Source organism: Cheilinus undulatus, linkage group 7 (genome assembly GCF_018320785.1).
Source record: "Cheilinus undulatus linkage group 7, ASM1832078v1, whole genome shotgun sequence".
Lineage (NCBI taxonomy): Eukaryota > Metazoa > Chordata > Actinopteri > Labriformes > Labridae > Cheilinus > Cheilinus undulatus.
The window spans coordinates 26536638-26564622 of record NC_054871.1 but is presented as its reverse complement, the minus strand read 5'-3'; the positions used below and the strand labels follow the sequence as shown (position 1 = coordinate 26564622).

The following is a 27985-nucleotide window of genomic DNA, read 5'->3' as shown; positions in this document are numbered from 1 at the left end:
AACCGTGTCAGACGCCTCCACTCCTTTCTCTCCATCCTCTCCTTTCTCTACACCTATGGAAGATGCCTTTTCCGCCTCTGGGGGCCTCCTCTTCCTGCGCTCCTATTGGCCCCCTCGGTGCGCTTCTGCCGTGGTGACGTCAGACCCCGCCGCCCCTGCAGCGCTGAATGGACCGAGCATTCTGTCTGATTCACTCCAAACCTGCTCAGCACGGCACGGCACGGACATCAGCCCGGGAATAGAGACGTTACAGGGATAGAAGGGAGCAGCTGTTACAGAGGAGAGAGAGAGAGAGAGAGAGGCCTCAACATCAGCATCACCACACTTTTTTTTTTTTAATTTCTCCACGAGACGGGACGAGGGAGTGCGCCCACCGTGTTCCCGGGTGTATGCGCGTGCGTTTGTCTCTCGGTTTGGATCACGATGATGCAAAGTGCGGCGGTGCTACCGACAGAGAGTCCTGTTAAGAGTTTACCGGAGATCCTCGGAGTGCCACTGCAACGTAAGACATCTTTTACCCTATTTTTTTTTTTTTTTTCTTATGAGGAAACAGGTTGGCGCGCGCATCTTGTGCTGCAGGGTTTCTCTTGAGAGGGGTACAGTAACTCGGCCGAAGAAGGATGGATCTCTCAGTCTTAGACTGTCACGTACAGGCCGGCGATGTGTCTTTCTTATTTCAGTGAGCAAATAAAAACGTAAAATTAGCAGATCTTTGCCCTAAAAGCAAAAAGATATGAATCAAATTTGCATCCTCAGAGAGATACAAGATGTGATCTCCGAGGGAGCAAAGGATGGCACTTTGGTTTTTCAACCTTTCTTTAAAGAAAAGATCTGATTTAAAGCAACAGCAGTCTGTCTTATTCCTAGTTCTGGCATCAAACTTTGCTGCATCCTCTCTCAGGTTATTGCTCCTGCTCTGAGCCTGTAGCAGCTGTTAATTTGTAAACGAGCATCGTGGTCAAGAGATCAGACGCAGTTGTCATCACCCATCAAACAAACACACTCTGACTTTGAGTGACACTCATTACTGACTCAAAGAAAGGCCTATAGGCTTTTATTTCCCTGCTTTCAGACTTAAAGGCTACCAGCTTATGTTTTTTCCAAATTTATAATTATTAAGGATTACCTCAGTGTTATTAGCAGCTTTATTATCTTCGAAAGATAAGACCAAAAATGAACACAGTTATTTCCCATCATCAAAGGCGAGAAGAGCCTTACATCTGTTCATCCCAGAGTGTTAATCTGTGCCAGGCCTTTTATAATCTGACCATGCAATCAAGATAGAAGTGCAGCCAGATACATCTCTGCTGTGACCTAATTATTAACAGAAAAATGTGCAGATGGACGAGCTCTAATAAGATATAACCGCAAAACATAATAATCCAGCAAAATGGGATAATTGAGTTAGATTGTTACTGACTGGATTGCGCGTTTGCATCAAAATACGGATTATAGAACATTTAACTGAAACATACATATTAGTTTCCTGCTTCTAAGTTTCGAAATAACTCCAAAATACAACCACAACGAAAACACGCTTTTTTTTATACGCACCAAAATGCAGGCGCATTCTCAGCAAAGTAAACTGCACACAAAAAATAGGCTGAGTTAAACAGAAATGTGTTTCATTGGCTAAATATGTGTGCTCTTCAATTTTACATCCAGATTAAAAGACTGGATAAAGATCCTGCCACTCAGCTTTCCCTGCATCCTGGATTTAAATCTGGATTATTCCTGGAATAAAAAGCCACTGATAATTCATCCAAACATATTTTAATATATCTTGGACAGAGTGCTCTGCTGACTCAGGGCAATTACATCCAAACCTTAACCTGCAGGCTATTAGTCCGCGAGACAAAGTGTTTACTTCACGTTTAATTACCACAAATCATTGGACAATTGGAAATATGAGAGGCTGCCAGGCTGCAATTCTTCTTCTACTTAAAAGGGGAAAAAAAGAGAGCCAGTTTAAGATGTTTGGTAAATGGATTCCACTGGAAATAAATGTGCTTCACTTCCAGTCTGTAATGATGGAGGTGATGAGACTAAATGTAGTGAGGAGTGGAGAGAGTGGTAACAACAGATACACAGATATGAAGCATGAGCTCCTCTCTCTGTCTCTCTCTCTCTCTCTCTGTCTCTCTCTCTCTCTCTCACACACACACACACACTGAAGCTGGACGGCGCACGCTCTGTCGTTGCCAAACTCGTGCTGCTTTCCTTTCAGCACCACTCCTCCTCACACAGCTTCATCCACACACACTAATCTCCACAGGCTATTTAAATATAATTTCAATAATTATTACAGTTCACCAGAAAAAGAAAAATGCTATTCCTTCTTCATATTTTCTTTTTTATTCGTTTATTTTTCAGCACTGAAATGATTTCTATAGCTACTGAGGTAAAACTAAACCCCTCCAGACTAGAGTAGCTATGTTCACTGTGCTTTTATAGTGATTAATAATAACAGTGATAATACATATCTGTAATTTTTTAGTCAGCTTGTGCATTTATTTATTTTAATTTTAGTAAAATACAACGTGTACTTATGATATCATATTGCAGTAATTTGTTATTAAAACGTGCCCACGTTGTCTTCACGCAGCACTGACGTCGATGTAGGACAACCCGGAAGCTTTGGTTTTCCCTTAACTGTTTGTTAGCTTAACTTAAAAAAGAGAATCCCACTGAAAATTCTTAAAACAAAAATGCTCTCCATTTATTTAGGGGGAACGTCTACGTTTCCTGTGCACGTGTGTTCAGCTTTATCCCTGTCTCCTCAGTATTGATTTTTCATTATCGGATATCACGTGATTTTGCCAACGAGAACTTAGTAACGCCGCAGTATTTCACGGAATATTAAAGGAGGATTAAACGCTAAAATAATTGCCAGGCTTAGTTTTCAGATTTAAGGTTGAGGCACGTTAACACAGGCTAATGGAGCTTGCTATTTCTCCGTTATATCTAATAATAGAATATGCCTAATACACAATCCATTGTTTTTATCGATAAAACAACGCAGCTGCCATGCAATAAGAATATTGACATAAATATTGAATACAGAATAATTATTATCCCTTGTTATAAACACACACACACAGAGCTATGGGGGTTGCTTTACTTGTATTAATATTTTTATTTTATATTATCAACAATTTATTATTGATAAGTGATAAATTGACTCGAATGGTGTTTTTTGTCTCTCTTTCCCAGTAATGTTTTCCACAGCCAAAAATGTCTTTATTTCAGTATTTTCTGTCCTTTTTATGTTCGTGTTTTTACACCGGCCACATTTCTTCTATGTGTAAATGTTTGCCAGTAAACCCTCTTTTGATTCTGATGTTGTAATATTGTCTCGACCCTGATGTACATCCAACAGTCACTCACCTGCTAACTCCGATGACCCCATACCTCAGACAGACCGGGCTTTAGAGAAACTACTGAAATAAAGACACAAAAAAGATCAATAAACATCAATGCCAACAATAAGGTGGAAAATGACTGCATAGTTGTGGGAACGAACTCTGAGCTCAGCACCACGGACAGAGACCAACACGTTCATTAATAATCACTTCAAAAATAACAATTACTGAGGCTTGTGTGTTTTTACAGTTTAAAAGACATAATTATATTAAAAAAAATGAAGGATTCCAAAAATCGCACATTGATTTAAACGGTGAAATAAGTAGGACCAACGCATGTTAAACCAAAATGTAGTATAGACGCATTGATTATCTGAGTGCTAGTGTAACAGCCCAAAGGATGTGGGCCTTCTGAAGTTTGGCTATTTAAAACATTATCTCGTGCCATTACACATTTAAACAATTTATACAATACATAAACAAACAATATGTCAAACGGTTGAAAAAAGATACGCCGTTTCCCGTCTGTTTGATATATATTTTCCCACCAAAATTCAACCCACTGCTTCATAATGTTTTTTTCCCTAATAAATTAATGTTTTTATGGCTTGTGCAAAACAGTATTTAAACAATCATTTTTCTTCAGGAATGTGTGAGATTGTTGTTATAAATAACGTTTAGGCTACCAGAATGAAGACTGACCTCAGAAACAGAAAAGCTGAAAAAGTTGATACAGACTCATTAGTGGCCCGGTGCTCCCGTGTGTTTCCCCCCTGCAGAGATCCCTCAGTGTGCCGGCTGCAGTCAGCACATCCTGGATAAGTTCATCCTGAAGGTGCTGGACAGACACTGGCACTCCAAGTGCCTCAAGTGTGCCGACTGTCAGACACCGCTGGCGGATAAATGTTTCTCCCGGGCCGGAAACGTCTACTGCAAGGAGGATTTCTTCAAGTCAGTGCAAGTTTTCAGTTTCGCTTTCAAATTTTTCTCCTGTTTCTCTGGCTTACTTTACCCTCTGATAATCATCTTTTCTGTAACCTTTATTTTGCCCTCCCCCTGTTTATTTAACTGCGTAGTTTCTTAGCGCTAAATTGTGAGACCACGTGCTCGATAAAATACACAGCAAATTAACAATTTGGTAACTTTAATATCTTATTCTGGTATTTTTGAGAAGACAAATTGTCACATTTGTAGAAAATTAATACCTTTTTATGTTATACCGAAATTATCTCGCAACATTGAGGCTTAATAGTTAGCTTCCTTTTTTAGCTGCTGTTAGCAAATTAGGCGTTTCGACTTCGTATTTGTAGTTTTTCAATTATTTGTGCATGTTTCTTTTAGTGACCTTTGGTTTTTATTATTATTTTGCACTAAGTCCAGCTTAATAATGTTATCAGGCGAAAAAAATTTGTGCAGTTATCCATATACAATATCCATTACAAGAAAGTTTATTGGAAATATTCAGTAATTAGTGATTGGGCTGTGAGTATCCCTTTTTATTGATGACATATGACCCTTCAATTTTAAAGCTACATTTTCTTATTTAAATTTCAGTTAATATATTTATATGCAAATATTTTAATTCAAATCCTTATATGAACTTTAGTATAGTATAGTTTATTCTATATTATAACCAGCACAATATTAGGTAGATTAAACGAGGGCTTTAAAATTCAGAAAAAAATATCTAATTGTGATTGCTTTGAATCCTACAGCAAATGTGATGATATGTTGTATCCAGTGGAACAATCATTTTTATGTCATTCTAATGTTTAATAAGAAACATCTGCTAAAACAAGGAATATAGGATATTTTTCAAACTGCTCTACAAAAAATGACACAGGAATATTTGCATGATGCATAACCATCTCTGCTGCCAAAAAGTATTAAACTGGTGTTTTGACACACTTTCAGGTTCAAGAAATATTACACCTGCGATTTAAAGTTGCAATAGGTTATATTACAGTTCATTTAAATAACAATTAATTGGCCAGCCTTACTTCAAATTTTACTGACAGTATTCTCTGCTGACATCCAAAGAATATTGAAAATAAGCCCATTACCCCTTTTTCTTTTTCTGTCATGTCACAATTTATTTCTCTTTCTTTCTTTCTTTCTTTCTTTCTTTCTTTCTTTCTTTCTTTTTTTCTTTTTATCTTTCTTTCTTTCTTTGATTGGATTTCTGAGGCATTATAAGAAAATTGAGTTTGACTTTTATTCAAAACAGGATCAGCAGATCTGGGCTTTTTCCTAAATCATGTTTGAAAGGTTTTAATGCTCAAAGCTTGACTGCGACCTAAAGAGCTCTGTAGTCTCACCAGGGTCTAACTTTGTTAGGTGACCCAGGGGACAGAAGAGGGGGTGCTTTGCATGTTCAAATTGGTTGGGGGGACATGTGTGTCTGAAGAACATGCTTTAGAGATAGACGGATTCCCAGCAGTGATCTGGAGGCCTCACCTTGCTCTTTTTATTTCAGTGGGTTGGTTGTGTGATTTAAAGCCTCTCCTGAGTCAGTGTTTTATTGGTTCTCCTCAGGGTGTGTTAACTGTGAGCACCCCTCCTCCTCCTCTTTCTCTTCCTCCTACTCCTCCTCCTCCTTTTTGGCTCTCAGTACTTCATCTGCAAACACATAAACATGCAAACATGCACACACACACACCACACAGTGCATTGATCCTCTCCATCCATCAGCCTCAGACAGGTCTATCGTTAACAGAAATGCATTCCAGTGCTGATTTTACCCTCTACAACAGCTGGAGCTCAGACTATTAATGTAGACACTGTGCCATCATTCTTGGCTGCAGCTGAAGAAATAGCTGTCTAGCATGTGAAATTTTAATCTCAGCTGGTGTCACCATCTCCATCAGCCTGTAAAATGGGTATATAGAGGAGAAGGATGTCAGTCTACCCTGCTGGTGTTAGCATTAAATGCTCTAATGGCAGCTCTTGTCTTCTTATTCGTCTGCAGACGCTTTGGAACAAAATGTGCGTCGTGCCAGCAGGGGATCCCTCCCACACAGGTTGTGAGGAAGGCGCAGGACTTTGTGTATCACCTGCACTGCTTCGCCTGCATCATGTGCAGCCGACAGCTGGCCACGGGAGACGAGTTTTACCTCATGGAGGACGGGAGGCTGGTGTGCAAGGTGGATTATGAGACGGCCAAACAAAACGGTAGGTCTCTATAAAAGAAAGCTAAAATCAGCTAAAATCCGGTCAGTTATAAAAACACACACAAACTTATATTTTTGAGCTGGCTTGTTTTCCATGAATTCAAACACAGCCAATGAGTTTTAGAGCTTTTGCATTTCTCATGGTTTTATTTGGAAAAGCACTCAATTTTTGCCACAAATACCTCTTTAAACTATTTATTTGACACATTATATATATATATATATATATATATATATATATATATATATATATATATATATAGATAGATAGATAGATAGATAGATAGATATAGATATGGTATTACTTCAAATGGAATGCCTCTTTATTCTCCAAAGTCATCGTTAATCATTCTCCCTTTTTTGTCAATTTAAAATAAAAACACAGATTGGAGCTTTACTTAAAAATATCTGAAAAACTTGCCCTGACCTGTTTGTATTTAGTAAATCATTGTTCATAAGATGACAGTAGAGTATAGCTATGTCACCTCTGAGCATGTTGTAATGTAGTAAAATGACTCCTCTCTATGGATCTATGCTGTTTGTTGTCTGGGTGTGGATGCCGCCTCTCTCCCTTGCTTCTGAGATTTCCATGCATCTCTGATTGATTATGTAAGCGAAGCAACACTCTCATACGCTGCAGCCCCAATAACTCGGCTCCTCTGGCACTTAGTCTGGCTAGATTTATGTCCTCTGCTGTGCTCTGACGGATGCACAAGGACAATAATAAGTTTCCATACATGACCATTCGCTTCATTTAACACACATATACTCAACTCAAAGGCCGAGGGTGCACTACCTGTTAAGGCAATGTGACAAATGTAAGACAGAGTCACTCACTCTCGTAATGATGGTTTCAGATGACTCTGAGGCGGGAACCAAGCGGCCAAGGACCACCATCACAGCCAAGCAGCTAGAGACCCTCAAAAGTGCCTACAAAAACTCGCCCAAGCCGGCTCGCCATGTCAGAGAGCAGCTGTCTTCAGAGACGGGGCTGGACATGAGGGTAGTACAGGTACAGTGAGATTTCTATTCTACCTTCTCAGGTGGCCATGGGCGCCTTTCTCCTTAGACCTTCAACGAATAGAGCAGCTGTGTTTCTCACAACAACAAAACACAAAAAATTAAATGATTAAGATTTCTCTAAAACCTCACTTCTGGTTTAATCATTAAGCTTCCTCAGTAACATTAAGCAGGCACTCAAGACTTAATAATCAAGGTCTTAGACTGTGCCAAAGCTGTCTTAGAGCTTAAAGGATTGTAAAAGTTCCATCAATCAATTAATTTTGGTTGTATAGCGGCAATTCATAACCAAAGTTTTCCTCAAGCTGGTTTACAAAGAGGGCAGGTCTAGACCGTATTCTCTGTTGTGGCCTGTTATAATAGACCAGCATTAATCATTAATATTTATAATAAACACTAAACCAAATTATTATAAAGACAAGTGTTAATTTATTATTAATGAATATAGCAGTAAAGTGGTATTTCTTTTAGATTTAATGAAACTGTTCTAGTAATGATTATAAAGGTGTAAAGGTATAAAGGTGATAACACAATTGCAATTAGAGCCGTTTTTAAATTCACTTCAAAAACAAGATACTGCAACTTGCCACAAATTCCTTTTGAATTTGTTTATATATTTACGTGAATGGAATTTCCTTAATAACAGTTTTATGTATTTATTTCAGAACTTTCAAAAGATAAACATTTTTTCATGGCAATAAATCCCATAATTTCTGTAGTTAATCATGATTAATCACACCCTTTTCATTACAAAAACAGTTTTTGTGTCATTTTGGATTTTTATGCTGTCTTAAACCAAGGGTGATCGACTTCTTTTTGGGTAAAGAGCTACTTTTAGAGGTAGATCGAAGATTTAGACATAGACTTAACCACGAAAAAAGGAACTTGCTATGGATTGAAAATCAAATAAGAGATCATTAAAAAGGTGCAGATGAATTCTGACTTGTCCACTGAGCTGTGTGTGAGTTAAAAGTGAAATGAAACCTCAAGAGGCAGTGGTGGACTTATTTTACATCACTGTGGCTGCAGAGCTGTCATGGCCTTAACCAAAGTGTGTTGAAAGGGACAATAAAGCATGTGATTGATCCCGATTAGAAAAAATGTGTGCACTAATTGTGGACCTAGATTAATCTCGATTAACTAGATTAATGTTGAACGCTGAACATTATTTATTCATGAAGATGAACAAATTTGGACAGTGCGCATTTATCACCATATCAGTAATGATCGTCAATGCAAATTAGCACAACAGCTACATATAATCAAGTCTTTTTATGCTCTATAAAGAACTTGAACTTTATTTTTATTTTTATTTTTTGTTTAAATGATACGGAATAAGGAAATGATCTTTTTTTCTCACTGTATGATGAAAAAACTCTGATGTACACCAGGTTGTTCATGCTCTATCTGTTCGCTGAATACCCAAATGTCAGAACATTTCAATTTCCTTCATTTTTGGCAAAAGTGCAAACTATTAAGAACATCTGAAGTAATATCAATCAATGAATAAGATTTAACTAAAAAGGCTGATATCTATGATTACTATTGGCATGATCATTTGTTAAAGTAATAGATAATTATGAGTGATTACCCCTTTTTTTTTTTTAATTTTTCTGAATTGGTAACAGCAAAAACAGACAGGTGGCTATAGACAAACAGGACAGACAATGGGACAAAAAAGAAAAGCAACAACAGAAAAAACAAAACTAAGGTATGCTGAAACTAGTATTCTCGCGTGGTCAACGTCAAATGGCATTTCTTTTACACTATATAACTATATCAAGACTTAAGAAAATAGTCAATAGAGAATTAATACATTGATAATGATAGAAAATGTATGTGAGTATCAGTATATACAGATATGCAGAAAAAATGAAACAATCTTAGGCGATTTGGGAGGGAAGAAGTGGGTGAGGGGTCATAAGAGGAAACTTAGTAAAATGTTATTTTTAGAGAACTTAGGTTGCCAATTAGCCACATTTTCTCTGATCCGTACTAAAGCTGGACTGTATTTTCTCTGTCAGGTTTGGTTCCAGAACAGGCGAGCGAAGGAGAAGCGTCTAAAGAAAGATGCAGGTCGACATCGTTGGACTCAGTTTTATAAAAGTGTCAAACGCAACCGGGGAGGAACCAAAGTGGAGAAAGAAAGCTCAGCGGACGACGCAGGACTCAGTGACAGTGAGCTGAGCTTCAGAGGTATGCACTGTGTGGAGAACTTCACTCTGCATATCTGTTATTGATAAGAGAGATTCCTGAAAGGGAGTTGTCAATCCGATTGTTGCGCTAATGGAATTAAAAGGGTCTACAAGCTCTTTAATGACACGGTTAGAAGTGCGACAGCAATTGAATGTGTCTTTGTGGCATTTCAGCTGTTCTCGTGTGTCGTTTCAGTAAACTGTTTCTTGCAAATCCAAAAGGGCATTCTCATTTTCCATTCCCCTCACACCTCCTCCCTGTGACGCATCCCTCTCCCTGAGTTTGTCGCCATGATGGAGCTTATTGGAAAAGAGAGAGGGCCCTTAGTGGGAAGCAAACGACATTTTAGATATCCTTGTGTTATTTAATGTTCACAGAGCCCATTTTGGATCGTCATAAAAATCTTCAACCCACTTTTAAAAAGAAGGCCATTTTTATGAGAAATGAAAACATGGTGACAGAAACTCTATAAAGCATGTGAAGCTTTTAGCCAATTAGAGAAAAAGTGCTGGTAGGCTGTGTTGTTATTGAATCTACCCCGAGGAGGGATGGAGATGGAAACAAATATTTTGTGCTGCAGTAATTGCACCAAAAACAAACCTCCTTTTTAGACAAGGTGCATCATTTATCTCCAACAAGTGCTTGTTAAATACTTCTGCAGTTCGGTGGTCCACTTACTGTACCTTCTTTAAATCCACATAACGTTGCCATAATAAATCTCACTCATAAAAGCACTTAACTGTATTGAAATATAACCGCTATATAATGCTCCTGCAGCTGACAGCACTGATGATGTGTTTAAAATCTTCCCCTCATGCTTAGTGACGCTCTCTCCTCCACAGATGACCAGGTCCTCTCGGATCTCGGACACACGAATGGGCTTTATGGGAGCGTTGGTGATGTCACTAACAGTGCTGTGCTAAACGGCGGCTTCTCCGTCGATGCAACAGGACAGCCGTACCACGACATCAGAGCAGGAAGCCCCTATGGTCTCCCTCAGTCACCCTCCTCCATTGCCTCTCTGCCCAGCCACACCCCCCTCCTCAACAACCTGGGCTTCAGTATGGACAGTCTGGTGGTGCAGGGCGGCCCGGGTGGCGTGGGACAGGCGCTGAGGGCCATGGCAGGGGGCCCTACCTCGGACCTCTCCACAGGCAGCAGTACAGGATATCCTGACTTCCCTACCAGCCCTGCATCATGGCTGGACGAGATGGACCATTCCCAGTTTTGAGAGTTGAAGATCTTTGTGAGGATATGACAGAACAGACTTACACGGCTTTTTACATTTCTTTCCATCAACCAGCAAGACTGGTGCGTTTAGTGGAGGAGAAAGACGAGAGGAAGGCTGACTCTCAGTCCCTCTGCAATGAGGAAACAAGCGGGTGAGATGTGTAGTCTGGAAAAAAGCAGTAAAAAACACCTCCACATGGCAGAATGTTCAACCTCAACACTGTATCATACAATCTTCTGTTATCATCTGACTTTATTTTGTTCACTCACTCTGAAAAGGAGACTGGATTTCCAATTAATCAATGGATTTTTCTCGAAGAGGAGCCCCCAAAATACACCCTCCCTGTATTACAGCTACAACATTAGGGCTACAATCTAGATCCAAGTCCCTATGAGACCCAGGAGGCACCTGCATGCTTCTGATTGATGGCAGTGACTGCAGTGGGGCCATGTCAGAGCCTTTACATTGGCGATGCACTTTACTCTCCTCTTCTTTTTCTGGACAGAGAGAGGAGAAGCGGGAAAGAGGAGAGACATATGCACAAGGCAAAAACACAGTGTTTCATTGGGAGAGAAATTTACAAAACAGTGGCACAAGTGTGAATTTTGAACCATGCTGATGTTTTTTAATGTATTGCTGAAGCTTACAAGTTATTAGGAAGTAGGTGGTCTGTCCATACGTCTGTCTGTCAGTAGAATCTGATGTCCCCTCTGTTTGAGTGAGGTGCACACGGCATAGTTGCTTGACTTGTTCTTGTCTGACATCCGTCAGTATTAAATTATCTGTTTTCAGACTGAACAGGCATCAAAGTTAATGTGTTGGAGGACAGTCAAGAAGTTTAGGGTTTCAATCCTTCCAGTAATTTAATGCATATCAAAGTTATTTGTTTATTTTTTTGTATGCACAGTTAAAAATCAAGGAGATATTATTTTATAAGACATACAAACCCTTCTATTGACAATACTGAAAAAGTCTGTGGTTACATTTATTTGATGTTTGAAGTAACCCACAAGTATTAGCTGGAGCACTGATAAAAAATTTGCATTGTGTTAGCCCTTCTGTTCTCAAGTCTGATCAAAGCTTTTCTTGGTAATCTACTCAGTCCAGCAGAGCTCCAGCTTTGCCTGCGATCAACCTACTTACTGACCCCAGATGTGTCGTCAGTCTGTTCTCTCCCCTGCCTGGCCTTCATGTCAGAGGGATTACCACGGAGCCCCCCACTATCAAAGCTGATACTCTGCTGTAGCTTCACTGCAGGCGTGACTACAGAGCTGATCGTTTAGTTGAGGCCACAACAGCTTCATCTTAAACCCTCCATGACAGCCGATTCACTAAAGGTACAACGCCTGTTTCAGATTCTCCAGAAATGCAGCCTCTCTTTCAGCTTAGAGAGCAGCTAAAAGGCTGATTTGACCTGTTGATCATCATATTCAGCAGCTATTTTCATCCAGAGGGAAGGTTCACCTAAAAACACATATTTGTATTTCTGTTTTTGAAAATTAAGAAAAAAAATCAAATTTCATCTCTGTGGGCGCCAGTGTAGTAAAAAAGTCCCTTTTTGTGGAGCATCCCATATAAGAGCGAAAAATTTAAAAGAAAATCAGGAAACACTTTAGATTACAGCCTTCAAATGCAGCCTAGCTATCCAGTAAATTTATGGTACTGAGTAGAGAAGTCAACAGTAAACTATATTTGGAAATAAAGAGGAAAAAAGAAGTTAAAGGAGAAAGAAAGAAGATAGTTTTGTGCTCTAATTCTTTGAATTACACATTTTTAAAATTATATTAATATTGAGGATTAAAGCATGAAAACTGAGTTTATAGTGTCAAACAGTTCAAAATCTTGGTTGTGTTGAGGTTTATTTTTTACATGTATTGGACTTACATGTGTAGTGTTGTGCAGAACAAACACAAAATAATCCCAAAAGTACAGACACTAGAATATAGTTTCCATTGATTGTTTCACAAGTAAAATCTAAAGGCTATAACCTAAAGTGTTTCTTGAAAAGTCATACTCGAAGTCTTTACCAGGACAGTTTTGTGTGGTCTGTGTTGCCTCGGAAGTTTGCATCTTAATTGTTGTAAATTCTGTACAGTTTGACAAACGTGTTGATCGTCTTGTTTCATGAGCGCTATTTATTATTGCCATGTGTCTTTGAAAAAGATGTAAAAGAGAGCACTGAATTTATTCATTTATGCCTTCTGTGTAATGGTATGAACTGTGTACAGTCAAATCTATATGAGGAAAATAAAGCTGAATTGTCTTTGGGTTACCCTTGAGTGCTTTTCTCTTTAATAGCTCTGGCTCGCAGTGATGAATGGGAGAGTTAAGATTTTCAGCTCAACTTTGTTTTCAATATATCAAAAGAAAAATATCTGCCGTAGGTGTTTTTATTATTTTGCCTTATCGAAACGCTCTTAGAGCGAGTTAACCCGCAAATTCATTTACCCATTGAGAGCATTTACCACACACTTAGGCCTCTATTCAATTGTTGAGATCCATTTAGTACCACCAACAGACAGTGGTCAGTCAGTTAACAGTGATTGATGCTGCTTTCCTCTCTCGCTCTCAGGATGGGGGTGACAAGAAAGATACATGAAGAGGGAGGAAAAAGAGAGAGGGAAAAAAACAAGCGGAAAAACAGATGCCCGGCTGGATTCACTGATCCTCTCAGTGCTAAAGACACAGCAGCAAATCCAGCGCTGCACTGTCAAATCTCTCCTTAACACTTCTGTTAATTTGTTGAAGAATGCTTTATGAAATATGTCAAAATATGTTTTGTGATCCAGCACAAAAGTCCAAATGTAGGTTGTTAGCTTCTATGCCAATATTTCAAGGTGGTTAGGAGGCTCTTGTCAGGGCTGTAGCCAGGACTCTTTACAACTGAGATCATGAGTCACATTTCCCAAACATATTACAATATTTCTGTCACAGTATTTCCTGTGGATTTTTTTGCATTATTGTTGATTTAAAAGGTAGTTTAAATACTTCTGTTTCCTACAATTGCCAATTTCTGTGGAATTTTTAAAAGTATTTAGATTAGCTTGATTCCAATCAGTAGCAAGCGTGGATGGCCAGACGGCAGCTCTGAGGCTGTAGTTAGATGTTCTTATTTAAGACTTAAGTCAGCAACCACAATTACAAAGCAGCAAGCAGGTGCTAGCTAGTATAGTTTATCAGCCTTGCTCTGAAAATCTGTCTTAAAATTGAAATTTGCAAGTTTTTCTTAAAAAGCAGAAAAAACAATAAAGGGGGTAACATTCACATGTGGAAAGTAACTACATTTATTCAGATTGCTGTAACTGAGTAGTGTTTTGTGATACTTGTTCTTTTTGAATACATTTTAAAGTTAGTACTTTTACGTCTACTTAAGTATATTTTAATCAGAGTACTATTGCTTAAGTATAAATCTTAAGTATCCCAAAACATCCCAAAACAGCTGCTTTAATTCACTTTAATATAAACATGTGACTTTACCTATCTAATGTTTTTATTGTTGATAAGGAAGGATAATATTTCACTGTCCTTGTGAATAACTGTGATGACATAACACAGCTCTGCCAAACAAGTTTTGTGTATGAATTGCTATATTGGGGAATGATAATTTTTATATCACTCTCACTTTTATAACACGAAAAACGCATACAACTTTTAGGAAAGTAAGATTTTTTGCCATTCTTAAAACTTTACACTTGAATGCTGGTATAATGGGAAGAGCATACAATCTCTGTCCCAAAAATGTATTAAACTGGTATTTTGGCACATTTCAGGTTAAAGTAATTTGCACCTTCTGCAATTTGAAATTTATAGTAAGCCATGCCTGGATTTAATGTTCCTGTAAAATGAATCAAAATCAGTTTTTAAGGTTCGTTGTATGATAGGCCACTGTCTTCTGAACCATAAGGCCAAATTTCAGTCATGAAAAACATCGGTAAGTTTATAAAGTTAAGATTCAAAACCTTGAAAAATGAGGCAGGTAATTTTGTGCTAGGATGATATGGGCGTGTCAGTTGTATAAGCTGAAGCCACACCCAAACACAAGAAGTACGAGCACAGCTGCCTGGATCTGTGCCAGAGCAGAGACACAAGTTTGAGATTAAATTTACTGTTTTCTGGCACAAATAATGTAATGACCTGTAGGCCACTGTGGCTGATAGATTTGAGAAATTTACCTCACAGTGAACAAAAACAGCATGTAGCTGGCTGTTAACTTTCAATGAAGGCAGTGACATCGGCTAACAACAGACTGTACTGAGATTAACTGCTCTGTGGTTTTACATCCTTGTAGCGTTAGGAGGGCGGGGTCATCCCTCTTAGGAACTGGTGATGTGATGGGCTTCTATATTTGCCTTGCTCAGATTAAACCAAGCAAGGAAAGAGGTGAAAAACTTTCTAATGGTCTAAATAAAAAATTCAGTCACATATCGATCTCAGTGTTTTCACGTTTACAGCAACCTTATTGCAACATATCCAGAGTGTTAAGACAGAAATTTTGGATTTTACTTTACAGGGACTTTAATCTAAATTGATTAGATGTCCGGCCTTAGTATCTACTCAGTACTCAGTACTTAAAGTCAATTTTAAATTAAATATTTTTTACTTTTACTCAAGCAGGTTTATACACCAGTAATTTTACTTTTACTTAAGTCAATTTTAGCCAAAATAACTGTACTTTTACTTAAGTACAATAGTCCTGTACCCTTTCCCCATGTTAGTAAAAGTCATTGTAAGGGGTGCATGAATAACTGTCCCAGATTACACAAAGTTATCATGTTACCAAACACGTGTCCCAATCAACCAACAGGCTTTTTTTGCCATCCCGAAAGCCACATCACAGGCATAGACAAAGTTTCTTCTTTGCCATTAAAAACCCACCATCTGTGAACTGGTTGCATCCGTGTTCTAAGTGTATGTAGCTATTGCTCTGATGTACCATATATTGTTACTCTGCTGTCAGATCCTCTCTTAATGCAGTGCTCCACTGTTAGAACCTCCCAGGTTACACTGGATTTATTCCCTGTAACTATTGTGTTGGCTAGCTATGCATAGAATTATAATGAAATTACACCACAGTGTACATCTGTATGAAACTTATTTGTATGCAGCATCGTGCAGCACTTGTCTAAGAGCACGCCAGTGTTACCCAAACTTAAGTGTTATCGATTCTTTTGTGTTTTAGCTATTCCTGTTTCATTATAAAAACAAAAAGCAGAGAGTCAGTCTGCTTGGAGTTTGCACGTTTGCATAAAACGCTACAAATTGAGATGATTTTTATACAAGCATTGATTGGCTGGGCTATGGGCAATAATGGATAGGCTCTAATAGTACTGCCTTACAAAGATAAAAAGCCACACAGACAGTTAGGATAATTTACACGCCACTTACAGCACTAGTATACAAATAAATCTGTGGAAACTCCACCACTGTTGCTTTTGCGAAGATGACAAACACAAGCACAAATGCCATTATCATTGATCGCCAGGCTTTTATTACAAACTTCCTGAAGGAAAGTATTTTTTTTTTCTCGTCTCAAGCAAAATAGAATAAATTAACATGCAAAATAGACGGGATTTGTTTTCACTGAAAGTCAATCTTGCAGCTTGGAGACAGGGCATTTTTCTCGGCAAACGACTCCATCGGGCCGCAGTGAACAATGATCAACGGGATGACTGAGTGAGTCTTAAAGCGGGACTGGAGTCAAACAGAGGCCTCTCAATGACACCCTCAAGGTTGTGAGCTCAATGCTATTTTAATGCAAAACCAGGCTTTTTCCTCTTTATAATTATCCTGCTGCTCATAGATGACAGGTAACCAGAGGAGGAGGGTCCATGAGCCACAGGAAACCATGATAAATACTTCCTTGTGTATCCAGAGCTGATCGAATGACCTGGATGACTGAGAACCTACACAGATACTTCCTTGTGAATCATGTGTTTGGACCTGCTCCACTGTCACTTCTAAGTATTTTATCATCAGACATGACAAGTTTTTTTTAATTATTTTTGCAGCATTAGTCACTCTTCTACAACTTCTCATGATACTACAAGAAAATTATAAGGTATCATCTTTGCTGTGTTATTTCTCCAAGGGTTTCTGTGCTTTCCTCATTTTTTCTCTCCCTCTGTCCCTCTTTTTGGCAGATGGCTGTTCACCCATGTGTCTGGTTCTACTCCAAGTTTCTGCATGTTAAGAAGAAAGGATGTTTGGTTCTTGCTTATGGCTGATAAATGTTGGAGCTCTTTGATAAATCTAATAGATGGCACAGCCAAGACCTGCTCTTGTTTTTAGTGACATGAAACTACATGTTGTGATTTGTAATGACAAGAACAAAAGGTTGATGTTTGTTGTGTTGGAGGCCTTTGTAGATCATTAGTGCAGTGGTTCTCAACTGGTGGGTTGGGACCCAAAAGTTGGTTTCAAATGGTTTTCAGTGGGTCAGAAATGTTTGCCTTTTACCATGAAAGAGAGTGCATTTAGGTTGTATTTTTGAGATCAACATATTTATGTCATTAATTTGGGTTAATAAAGCTGGTATTTAAACGTTATTGTGTTAAGTCTTTAGCTCTCTTGATAGCAACCACAGTTTAGGTGTCATAATAAGAACTGGAGTTAAATAAAATGAATACATGCATGTCCTCCCAGGGCTTCTGTGATGATCTCCATTTCAAACATGTTTATTTTGTCCTGTCTCATGTTTTTTTGTCCGTCTGAAGTCCAAACTCCAGTGTTTTTTGTTTGATAGATATTAATGGCTGAAATTTTGGGGGAATTTGGGTCATGGTTTCTCATTCAGGATTTGGTGGTGAGCACTGACCAGTTTCAAACTGACACTTTAGTCCATGTGTGAAACAGATGCTATGACCATGCAATCCCTAAAAACTGGACGTAACCTCAGTGAAGTCACTCACTGGTCTCTAAAGAGGTGTTGTGAAGCCCAAAGATGGCAGTCACAGCCCTGGAAAAGGAAAGTCCAACTTACAAGGCCTGTGTTAAAAAAAATCAATATAGCACACACTGTCAAGTGAACCTTGCCTTATAACAAAGAGAAACCAACATATTATAGACAACAGCAGGGTATTCTTTTTTTCTGTATTTTAATTAATTAATTTCAAAATTATTACAAACAGACAATTTTAATTCAACTGGATCTCTTAGGATCTGTATTAAGTGTTTCAAAGAGTAAGAGCCTTGAAACTATACCTCTTCTGTTTCCTCTACAATCAAGAACAGCTGTGGTAGTTACTTCTGTGTTGGACATGTTTATTATGGCATGTTTATTATGCCAAATCATTGTGCATGATATGTATTGTATCATGGCCTTAGTCACGTGATACGTATCTCGAGGCTGAGGACAATATCCTGCCCTTCTTCTTGCTAATTGAGAAGTTGACCAATGAATATCTTGGTATCACACACAGCCATCAATCTCACCCAGCTTGTCCAGTAGCTAGCCTAGCAAGCCTATTCCTAACAATGAAAACAAATGGAAAACAGCAATGATACATCCACTAGTAAGCCACATCAGCCATCCCCTTCTTGGGCTTAATTTGAAGAGCTTTGATCTTTGAAACAACCAAAATAGATCAGTTATCAAAAGAATCACCCTTCCAGTATTAACATTCAAGAAATAGCCTGTACAGACAAACATGGTTTATGTGCCAGAAAGAAACACAATTATTTCTGCTGAAAAACAAGCATTTTACTATGGGCTGTACTGGGGGTTTCCTAGTTTCTGTGGACAGTTCCTAGTGGACACTTGGGGAACTGCAGACTTCTTTTCCTTTTTTGTATTTCTGCATTGTTTTTTTGTTCAACGCTGAAGGCTTTTGGCATAAACCTGACACATTGTGTCAGTACATCACAGAAGAAGGAAGTGTTTTTGCAACAGATTTGTGCTGACTATCCCAACTATGCTTTCCAGGGCGAGTGTGTGTGTGGTGGGGGTGCAGTGTTAAATAAAGAGGTAGGGGTAAAAGGTTGCATTAAGAGCTGGCCCAAGCTTCAACATGATATTGCTTTTACAGAAAGGAAGAGTGAAAGGAGAGGGTAAATGAGGAAAGACAGGGTGTGCACAATGATGGGCAGAGAAAGACTGGGAGAAGATTTGCACACACATAAACATACAAATCCATCACAGTTTACAGGACCACTGCCTCTTTTTTAAAATCTGAATGAATATTGACACCAACAAGTCTTGCTCAGGTTTTTGTTGAACTCCGGATAGACCTATTTCCTTTTTTTTTAATCTAAATATTGGCTGTGGTTTATATACCAGAAGAAAGTGCAACAGATGTCATTAAGTGTGTGCAGCTGCCACTCTGAAACTCTGGTCTTGATTTAAATGCTTGCAGATCTTTCCTACAGATGAACTTTAAACGGTAAATGTCCTTGAGACTAAAACTGGACCCAGTTGAACGGGAATTCAATAAAACGGTTGCTTGCAGCCTCTGTTAACTTCCAGATGACATTCAGCTGTGAGTAGAGAGGCCCTCTGGAGTATTCTGGAGCTCTCCAGGATGCCACATTCGCTCATCCAGTTTATGTCAGAACTATATTCTGGTATTGAGAGTGCTGTAAAGTGTGGCTCCATCCCTGACTTCTTCCCAGTTGATTCTGGGGTGAAGCAGAGGTGTGTCTTAGCCCCTACGCTCTTCAGTACCTGTATGGGCTGGATACGGATATGGTCATTTGGTGATGTCCACATCACTGATCTAGACTTATTATATGATTCTGTGATCCTTGCAGAGGCTTTAGAGATCCTTGAGAGGCTCTTAACTTGCTTAGTGAGGAGGCTGATTGGTAATCCAGTCATTTAGAGGTGCCTTGGATGCTGCCATTGAATCTGTCTGTGAAAGGTGAAAGCATGGAAATTATGGAGCAGTTCACCTACCTTTGCAGAGATCCATCGATCTGCTGACTGAGATCAACCATTGACTTGGACTCAAGCATGGGGTGATGGGTCTGCTGAGCAAGACAGTGTGGTGATGGGAATGGTAGCTGCGCTTACCTGGGCCTGATCCAGCTCACCTCATACTAGGTGCAAATAAGCGGCAACCTCCCGTCCTGAAAAATGAAGCCAATGCAGAAGTGCAAAAAAATTGCAATACCCTGAGTGTCTGCTTGAGGCTGGCTGCAGGAACACCAGAAGTCCTGTCTTGACACCTGTTAAACAGACGGTTTTTACACTAGAAATAAACTGGTTTACAGCCTGGTTCAAAAAACCAAACGTGGCTCATTAGCTAATGTCTTCATGTGCTCTCACTGTACAGGGGATTAATTTTTTTTGTTCCACAATAGTTTACATTATATTTAGGAAAAAAAACTCACTGATTGGCTCGACAGGCAGAGGCTATGTTTCTGTCAACCAGAGTGCTAGCTATCAGGCTGACAGGAAGTCATGCTTAGTGGGCGGGCTGTTAGGTTGATCCAAAGTTCGGTTGAGACCGCTTTTCAATATTGAAGCTGCCACGGATTGGCTTCAAGAGCTGTTTGAGTCTGCCTAGTGTAAGCAGAAGGCTGACGTCACACAGGGTTTGTCCAGTTCGTTCTACAGCCTATGGGTGCCAAGGACCTGGTGGGCTGGTTCAGATGCCTCGGTTGACTGTGTACATTGAGGAGGGGGCAGCTGGGAGGATACCTGGAAAGATGGGGCATGGCCTGGCGCAGACCTTGAGGATGGTCATCAGGAGGCCAGAGCAGAACAGGACCAAGGCTGACGTAATGAAGTGCCAAAGCAGCATACGCTGCCATACCTGACCTGACCAGTTGACTGTAAATGTATTCTAACTAAAACCTCCAAACTGGTCCTGATCTCTGATTAAAAGAAGAGTAAAGGAACTACAAACCAGGGCTGTTTCATACAAATTTTAGTTGATTTGTTTTGAAAACCCACAGCATATCCTTTCTCCTGAGCTCAAGCAAAATTCTAGTACCTCAAAACTGAGGTTTACTTTTTAAGAATACGTCACTTATTACTTTCACCTCCAAAAAAAGTATAAATATTCAGAACAGGTGATCCATATTGAGGTGTGTGGTTGTTGTGTGTGAGTCTGCAGTTTGTGGAGGGAGCGAGCTGCAGTGTCAAAAGTGAAAGGCTCAAAAGAAAATTGAAGCCCCATAATGGAAGCATAATGGGCTTAGTGTCAGAGTCTTGCAGACGATCTGGGGGGTGAAGCAGGCCTGCCGTCACCCTCTCTTACCTCAAGGCAGCATAAAGGGGTTGCAGAAGCAACGAGGAGACAAGAGCGGGCCCCCAAACAGGCTTTAGAGACATACCGACGGCCTAATGGCTGTGTGGGTGGAATTCATAACAAAAACAACGGTCGCTGGTCGTCTCTTTGTGGGATTGTTGCGCGTCTCAGACTCAGGTTGAATACTCAAGAGGTTTCTTCTCAGCTCGAGTGGGGGTCCTCAGAATTCATGAGGGGGTGTGCAGACATGGAGGAAGGCTTTATCACCAGAGTCTACCAAAGTGAATGATGAGACATTCAGGCCTCTTTTTTTTGCAATTTGTGAAGGAGGATGGATGCAGATATGATGCTTTAGAGATTTTAATTCAGCTCATGTTGAGAATCGCTCACTTGCATCTCAATTGACTGCAGGCACTGTACAACAGCTGTCAGGACAAAGATTGAATTTGAAGTGGTGTCTCTGGTGATGACTACCAATGCCGTGTATACGATCCACAGCCGTCACAGATCTGTGAGTGAGTGACAGGCTGCGAGCAGACATGTTGAGACAGTTACCTAACGCCTTGCGTCGCCGCAGATTTAAGTCAAACACTGAAGAATGAGGGCAGGCGTGGAGCGAGGGAGCGTGTTAGAGAGTAGTGGATTAAGCTTTGTTGTGTACAAAATGTGCATCTTCATGAAGCTGTAGTTAAGATCCTCAATCCAGATTTAGTGTTTTCTCATCTAATGGATTGTGTGTGTATGAGCTGAGGCAGAGAGAATGTGCTGATCAGCTTGAGGAGGAGAAAAGCAGATTTGGATTCAGACCATGTGTTGGCTATTTTTGGAGAACATCCAGATCTCTCCTATATGACATAATACTACACAGGAAGGTTGTAGAGACCACAGTGGTAGGTAGGTGTAAATTAAGATTATTATGATGATACCAGTGAGAATGATTATTTATTTCACATTAATCAAAAGTGTACTGATGTGTTTAATGGACATTTGCATGCTTGGTCTGGGTGATTCTAATGCACAGAGAACAACCAGAAGGACTCGATTTGTTGAAGACTTTAATGTGATAAAGAAAAGATGATTAAAGCATTCCTTGAATGTAACACAACTGATTCATAAACAAACAGTCAGAGGGCTTGAGGCTGGCTCGTCAGATATGAGCAGTAGGAGTGGGTGATATGTTTAAAGTCTTCTATTACAGTTTTCAATCCTATATTGCAATAATAACATCATACAGTGTGTTTAATATGACTTTTTACAGATTTGATACCATTTTGAAATAAAATATGTGTTGGGAATGTCTGTTTCTGGTTCCTCCAGCAATTAAAAACTTGTCATAATTAGATATTTGATCATAATGGTTTACAAACCTGTCACTCCAATTTTAAATACAACCATTCCTCCATAATCATTTAATGTGATTATTCTTCACAATGACAGGTATTTAAAGTCCAGCTTCCTCAGTAAATCTCTGTGATTTGCATATCACCCAACCCTACTGGCTAATTAAAGTCAATATTCAATATTCAAATGATTGAAAATAGATGTGGTGTGCTTCATTTAATGTAGTTCATCCAACGGAAGGGTTATTTTTCCACCTTTTGCTCCCAAAGCCACCAAAATCAAACTCACCTCAAGTATTTTGGAAATTAAGTTGAATAAAACCTTTAAAATCCACGTTTACTAACTGCAGAGGATGGATGAACAGAGGAGGACATGGATGAGGGGAAGGATTGGGTGATGGCAGGTGGGTGGTCTAGCCTTTGGGAGCGGTGTACTGACGCAGGAGAGAGGAGATGGCGCTGGATTCAGTGACCTCCTCAGGAAGAGAACCCTCCATGTCTTTGATAGATGGGTCGGCTCCGGCGTTCAGTAGAAGCTCCACAATGTCTGCAAACTCACATGCTGATGCTGCAAAAAAAAAAAAAAAAAAAAGAGGGAAGGAGGGGAGGACAGGAGGAGTTAGGAAGAGAAGAACAGTGAAGAAGAACACAAACATTTAGCAAAGTATCTCTGAGGCTGTTAGATTCACAGCCATGCAAAGGGCAGCAAAAATAACTGCAGGACAGTTTTCCATGAAATCTTGCACAGGCATTAATGGTTCCCAGAGAATGAAATCTAGTGATTCCAGAAAATTGAATTTTTCCTTATGCAGTGAAAAATCTAAACTGTGGATTAGCATCACCTCTAGTGACATATTCAAAAACCTTTTGTAATTCCCTGACCTCCCCTTTAGTGCTTTTATCAGGCCTAAATCCTGGGCTTAGTGTAAGATTTTTTCAACTATTGGACTATTGCCAAAACAGTATTGTTCCTTTAAGGATGGAGAGTAATAATCATCCTCTGACTTCTTATGATGCACAGGGAAAATGTATTGTGTGCAAGGGTCTGCCTATAATCACATTTACAGCAAAACAAATGAGAAACACGTATCAGCCACACCTAAAACTTTTTTGTTTAAGCAAATTTTAAAAACAAGCCATAATCAAGTACTTTGACTGATCCCAAAATTCCCCAAAACCATTAGGAAAAGACAAAAAAAAAAAATCAACCACATAGGAGAACACACCAAGAATGAATTGTTCCATCAATCTGAAGTTAGACAGAAGGCAAGAAGGTGAAAATGTAAAAACCCAGCCCAAAGGACACGTAGGAAACAAAGGGTAAAAGCAAGTCTTCATAACACAAAAACATCAATGAAACATTAATGAATAAATAAAAGATTAAAGCAATAAATACAAAAACAATGGAAATAAAAGACGCAAAAGAGATAAAAATAAATATGAAAATTTGGTATGAGCAATGACAAGAATGGCAGGAAAAGATAAAACAGATGTGGAAAAGAATGAAAGGAAGATTATTAAGAGTTGACTGTAAGATTGTCCCTGACTCTGCCTGCCATTTCTCCTCTGGCAGATTGTGCCAACACCTGCAACATTAAAAGCAGTCTTGTTTAAATTTAGGCCTTGACTTTGGTTCACCTTCTACAGCCTCTAAACATCAAGGTGTTTGCTGTGAGCATACTGGTGGGATAGTTCAATAGCACTGCTGTGCCTGAGCAGTCTCACAGAGCTGTGAGAGTTTGTCCTGTAATGTTTAAGGTTAGCTGCTAACATAAACTTGTAAAGTTTACTAGTGAAGTGGTAGTGAGATAATGTGTCAACAGTAGGGAATCCTCAGGAAGTTTCACTGTGGACAGCTTGGTGGGGGTGATGACGTTTATATTATTGGTATATACTGTATATAATATAATCTTGATTATATTACGCACAGTGGACAAAGGTTCTCTGAAGATGGTCTTGAAACTTTGAGATTGTTCAGATTTTTTCACAATTATGCTTCCTAGGTCCCCAGACAATTCTGGGCTCTTCTTTCTCTTCTCCATGCTGGGTGTGACACACACAGAAACACAACACAAAGGCTGAGTCAACTTTTATACATTCTAACTTGCTTCAGGTGTGATTTCTAGATTGCTAGCACCTGTTACTGCCACAGGTAAGTTTAAATGAGCATCAGATGCTTGAAATACAATGATTTACCCACAGTTTTAAAATAATAATAATAATAATATCTTGAATTTATAAAGCGCTTTTCAAGAAACCCAAGGACGCTTTACAGGAACACATAGACATGGACAAACTATGTGAGGGGTAGGATGAGTGTAAGGGGTGGTTTAGTGAAGACTGTAGGCTGTGGTGAACAGGTGGTGCTTGAGATGTTTTTTGAAAATGTCCAGAGATGCCAATAATTTTGTCTGACCCATTTTTTGAGTTTTGTGTAAAATTATATTAATTTTGTCTTTTTTCTTTGGATTTTTTGTATTATTCCAATGCACATAAAGGCAATACACATGTGTATACCAAAAACATTTGTAATTGCAGCAATTTTTTGGGAGAAATGGTGTATTTTCTGGAAAAATTTCAGGGGTGCCAATACTTTTGTCCATGACTGTATGAAGAGAAGCTGTTTCTTACTCTTTTCTGCTTTCCAGTACGTTCTTTACCACCCATTCTCTGATATTGGGAATATGCCTGATATGTGCCATACTAATTATTTTTTTCTCTTAGGTACTGTATGGCTGCCATACGCCTGGTCCTTGGTGGCACTCAATGACCTCCATAAACTGACTCCTAGTTGGCACGGCTTACCTTGCATTCAATCAGCCTCTGATCACCTACACCTGTGGAGAGTCTACAAAAGCCACTCTCTCTGAGCCAGCAGCCAAGACCATTTATGTTCTATAGCCACCACTTTTAGTTCATTATTAAAGTTCAGTTTTTTATAAAGACCTTTGTTAATCTTTGAACAGGTTTGCTCCTCCTTGGAATCCACCATACAGTAACTTACAGTGTGGTATGCCACAAGGCTGCATACTGGGCCCTCTTTTATTTCTCATTTACATCAACAACTTGCCTTAAATGCCAAACAAAGTTTTTTTAATGTTATATGCAGATGATACTATGCAGATGATACAAATATTTTCATTGCAGATAAAAACTAACACAAGCTGATAGCTTGCATGAATAGTATTTTAGAAAGTATGGATTTTTGGTTTGCCAAGTATCATATGCACTTGAACATGGTTCATATGTTAGGTTCAGAGGTGTTATCAATGACAAGCTCAACTGGAAAAAGCACATATGTCCAGTAAAGTAGTAAGACGTACTGGAACTTTATGAGTTGTAAGGCACATCTTGCCAAGAAAAGACTTGGTGGTTGTTAACTACCGTATGACTTATCCATTCATTTCTTAAGCTAGCCCACTGAGGTTTTGCTAGCCCATGTAAAAACAATCTCTATTCCCTTTTTTCTGTTTCAAAATACATTTATAAGACTTGTCACTTACTCTAGCTGGAACAATCACAGCCCGTTTATTTCAAAGGCTGAAATAATTTGACTGATTAAATATAAACATATTGTAGATAGACACTTTTGTTTTTCAACTCCAAAATGACTTTTAAATGTCAATGTGAAAACAAATTTCTACATAGTAATTACGGGTGGGAATCACTAATGATCCCACGATATGATATTATCACGATACTTGGGTCACAAATCAATATTATAGCAATTGCGATACCATAGATTGTGATATATTGCAATCTATACAATTTTTTCAACTGTTTAACCAATGTAGCATTGGTCTTGCACTCATGTTTGTCATATTTCCATGGTATTTTATTTTCATGTAGCACTTCTTGCAAACCTAATGTGTCATGTCCATCTCATTCATGCCCTGCTTGCATTCCTAATGTCCTTCCCCTGGTGCTGCCATGTTTGTTTTACTAACTTTCTCCTGCTCTATGGCCTCACTGAACAAACAACTGTCCAAAGAATTGATTTTATTTTTCCATTATCATAGAATTCAGTTCATATTAGCAATTAATTTAAAAAAAATCGATACTTGGTGTACAAGACGATACGATATATCACCAGACAAAATATCATGATACTATGCTGTATTGATTTTTTCTCCCAACCCTAATAGTAATGTCAATTAAACAAAAATATTTAAGGTAAAACAAGTGATTGCATAAATATTCACCCCCTTTACGGTGACTTCATTCCAGCCAATTGGTCCTAGTAGTCTCACAATTAGTGGAATGAGGATCACCTGAGTGCAGTAAATATGTCTCAAGTGATTGTAGCATAAAGACATCTGGAAGGTTCAGTCACTGGTTCATCAGTATTCCTGGCTACCATTTCACCATGAAGACAAAAGAACACTCCAAGCAACCCAGAGAAAAGGTTATTAAAAAGTGTAAGTTAGGGGATGGATACATAAAAATTCCAAGGCACTGAACATCCCCAAAAGTTCAGTTAAATTTGTCAAGACATGGAAATATGGCAAATGTAAATCTACCTAGGTCAGACCGTCCTCACAAACTGAGTGATCGTGCAAGAAGACTATTGAGAGAGGCCACCAAGAACCTGCGACTACTCTGAAGGAGTTACAAGCTTCAGCAGCTGAGATGGGAGAGACACTGCACAACTGTTGACTGGTTCTTCTGAAAATTTAACAAGAATTTTCAGGAGGGCATGTGTGGAAAAGCTTTTTGTTATTATTCTATATTAATATGGATAAAAAAAATTTTTTTGATTCTAAGGATCACTGCCACTTACATCACTGTTATTATGGTGGGTGGCAGGTTTAGATAAATTTCAGTCTCTTTTCTCATACATAATGTTCTTTAATACATTATACACAGTGGTGCAGATAATGAAAAGCCCATCTGCAGGTCCAGCTCTGACACTTGGTTGGACCTGTGCTTCTCTCAAACACTTCATTTCTGCCCCATTGGCAATTTGTGCCCCCTCTAAAAGGGTCCTCTCTCTCCCTCTCTCTCACCATAAAGGGGGAGGAGAGCTGAGGGGGGTCTTGCACTCTTCTAACCCAGTTAGTAGGTTCCCCTCTTTCCTGATGTACCTCTCATCCCTCTCTGGCACCTCACCCCCGTCTCTCCCTCTCTTGTTCTGAGTGCTCTTCTCTGTCAGCGTCGATCGCTCGCTCCTCTTAAAGAGCAGACTCTGTGTTGTGATCGCTGATGTCAGCAGCCGCGCTGATTGACAGCCAGGCCTTTTAACCTCCAGCCCAGGAGGTGGCTGGCGGGCAGGCTGGCAGGAGGAGAGTGTGCGCATGAGATATGATGATACATTGGAATTCATGTGAGGCTGTGTAGGTGTCACATACTACAAAAACCACTTATCTTTCCGCCGAATCAGACTAACAAAGCTTGGCTTATTTTTCCAGCCACGCTTGCAGTCCTCCTCTTGTTGCTCTAAACAGTATTTTATTTAGCCAGCGCATGAGTGTGTGCG

At 39.3% G+C, this 27985-nt stretch overlaps 2 protein-coding genes across 3 annotated transcripts in view; one reads left to right on the top strand and one right to left on the bottom strand.

Annotated features, from left to right (window-relative positions):
• The first annotated feature begins 423 nt into the window (after positions 1–423).
• Positions 424–11034, top strand: lhx4 (LIM homeobox 4). The gene is made up of 6 exons (XM_041792069.1): positions 424–502; positions 4142–4313; positions 6331–6533; positions 7390–7544; positions 9577–9748; positions 10591–11034. Exons 1-6 carry the CDS (start codon positions 424–426, stop codon positions 10977–10979), a joined length of 1170 nt encoding a protein of 389 aa, XP_041648003.1. The 3' UTR covers positions 10980–11034.
• An 11173-nt stretch (positions 11035–22207) lies between these two features.
• Positions 22208–27985, bottom strand: part of acbd6 (acyl-CoA binding domain containing 6) — a 49836-nt gene continuing 44058 nt past the window's right edge. Inside the window, exon 8 of one of the 2 annotated variants that reach the window (XM_041790659.1) lies at positions 22208–23077. In XM_041790659.1, coding sequence (XP_041646593.1) covers positions 22923–23077 — 155 coding nt within the window. In that variant the 3' untranslated portion in view covers positions 22208–22922. The remainder of the gene's footprint in view (positions 23078–27985) is intronic. The other variant, XM_041790660.1, reaches the window with a different exon arrangement.

What these genes read in the sequence shown, in the direction of transcription:
- lhx4 (XM_041792069.1), top strand. Translation starts at nt 424, where the DNA reads ATGATGCAAAGTGCGGCGGTGCTACCGACAGAGAGTCCTGTTAAGAGT. An exon ending in TGCAAGGAGGATTTCTTCAA is followed by an intron (nt 4,314 to 6,330) that starts GTCAGTGCAAGT and finishes ATTCGTCTGCAG; the next exon opens with ACGCTTTGGAACAAAATGTG. An exon ending in TGGACATGAGGGTAGTACAG is followed by an intron (nt 7,545 to 9,576) that starts GTACAGTGAGAT and finishes TTTCTCTGTCAG; the next exon opens with GTTTGGTTCCAGAACAGGCG.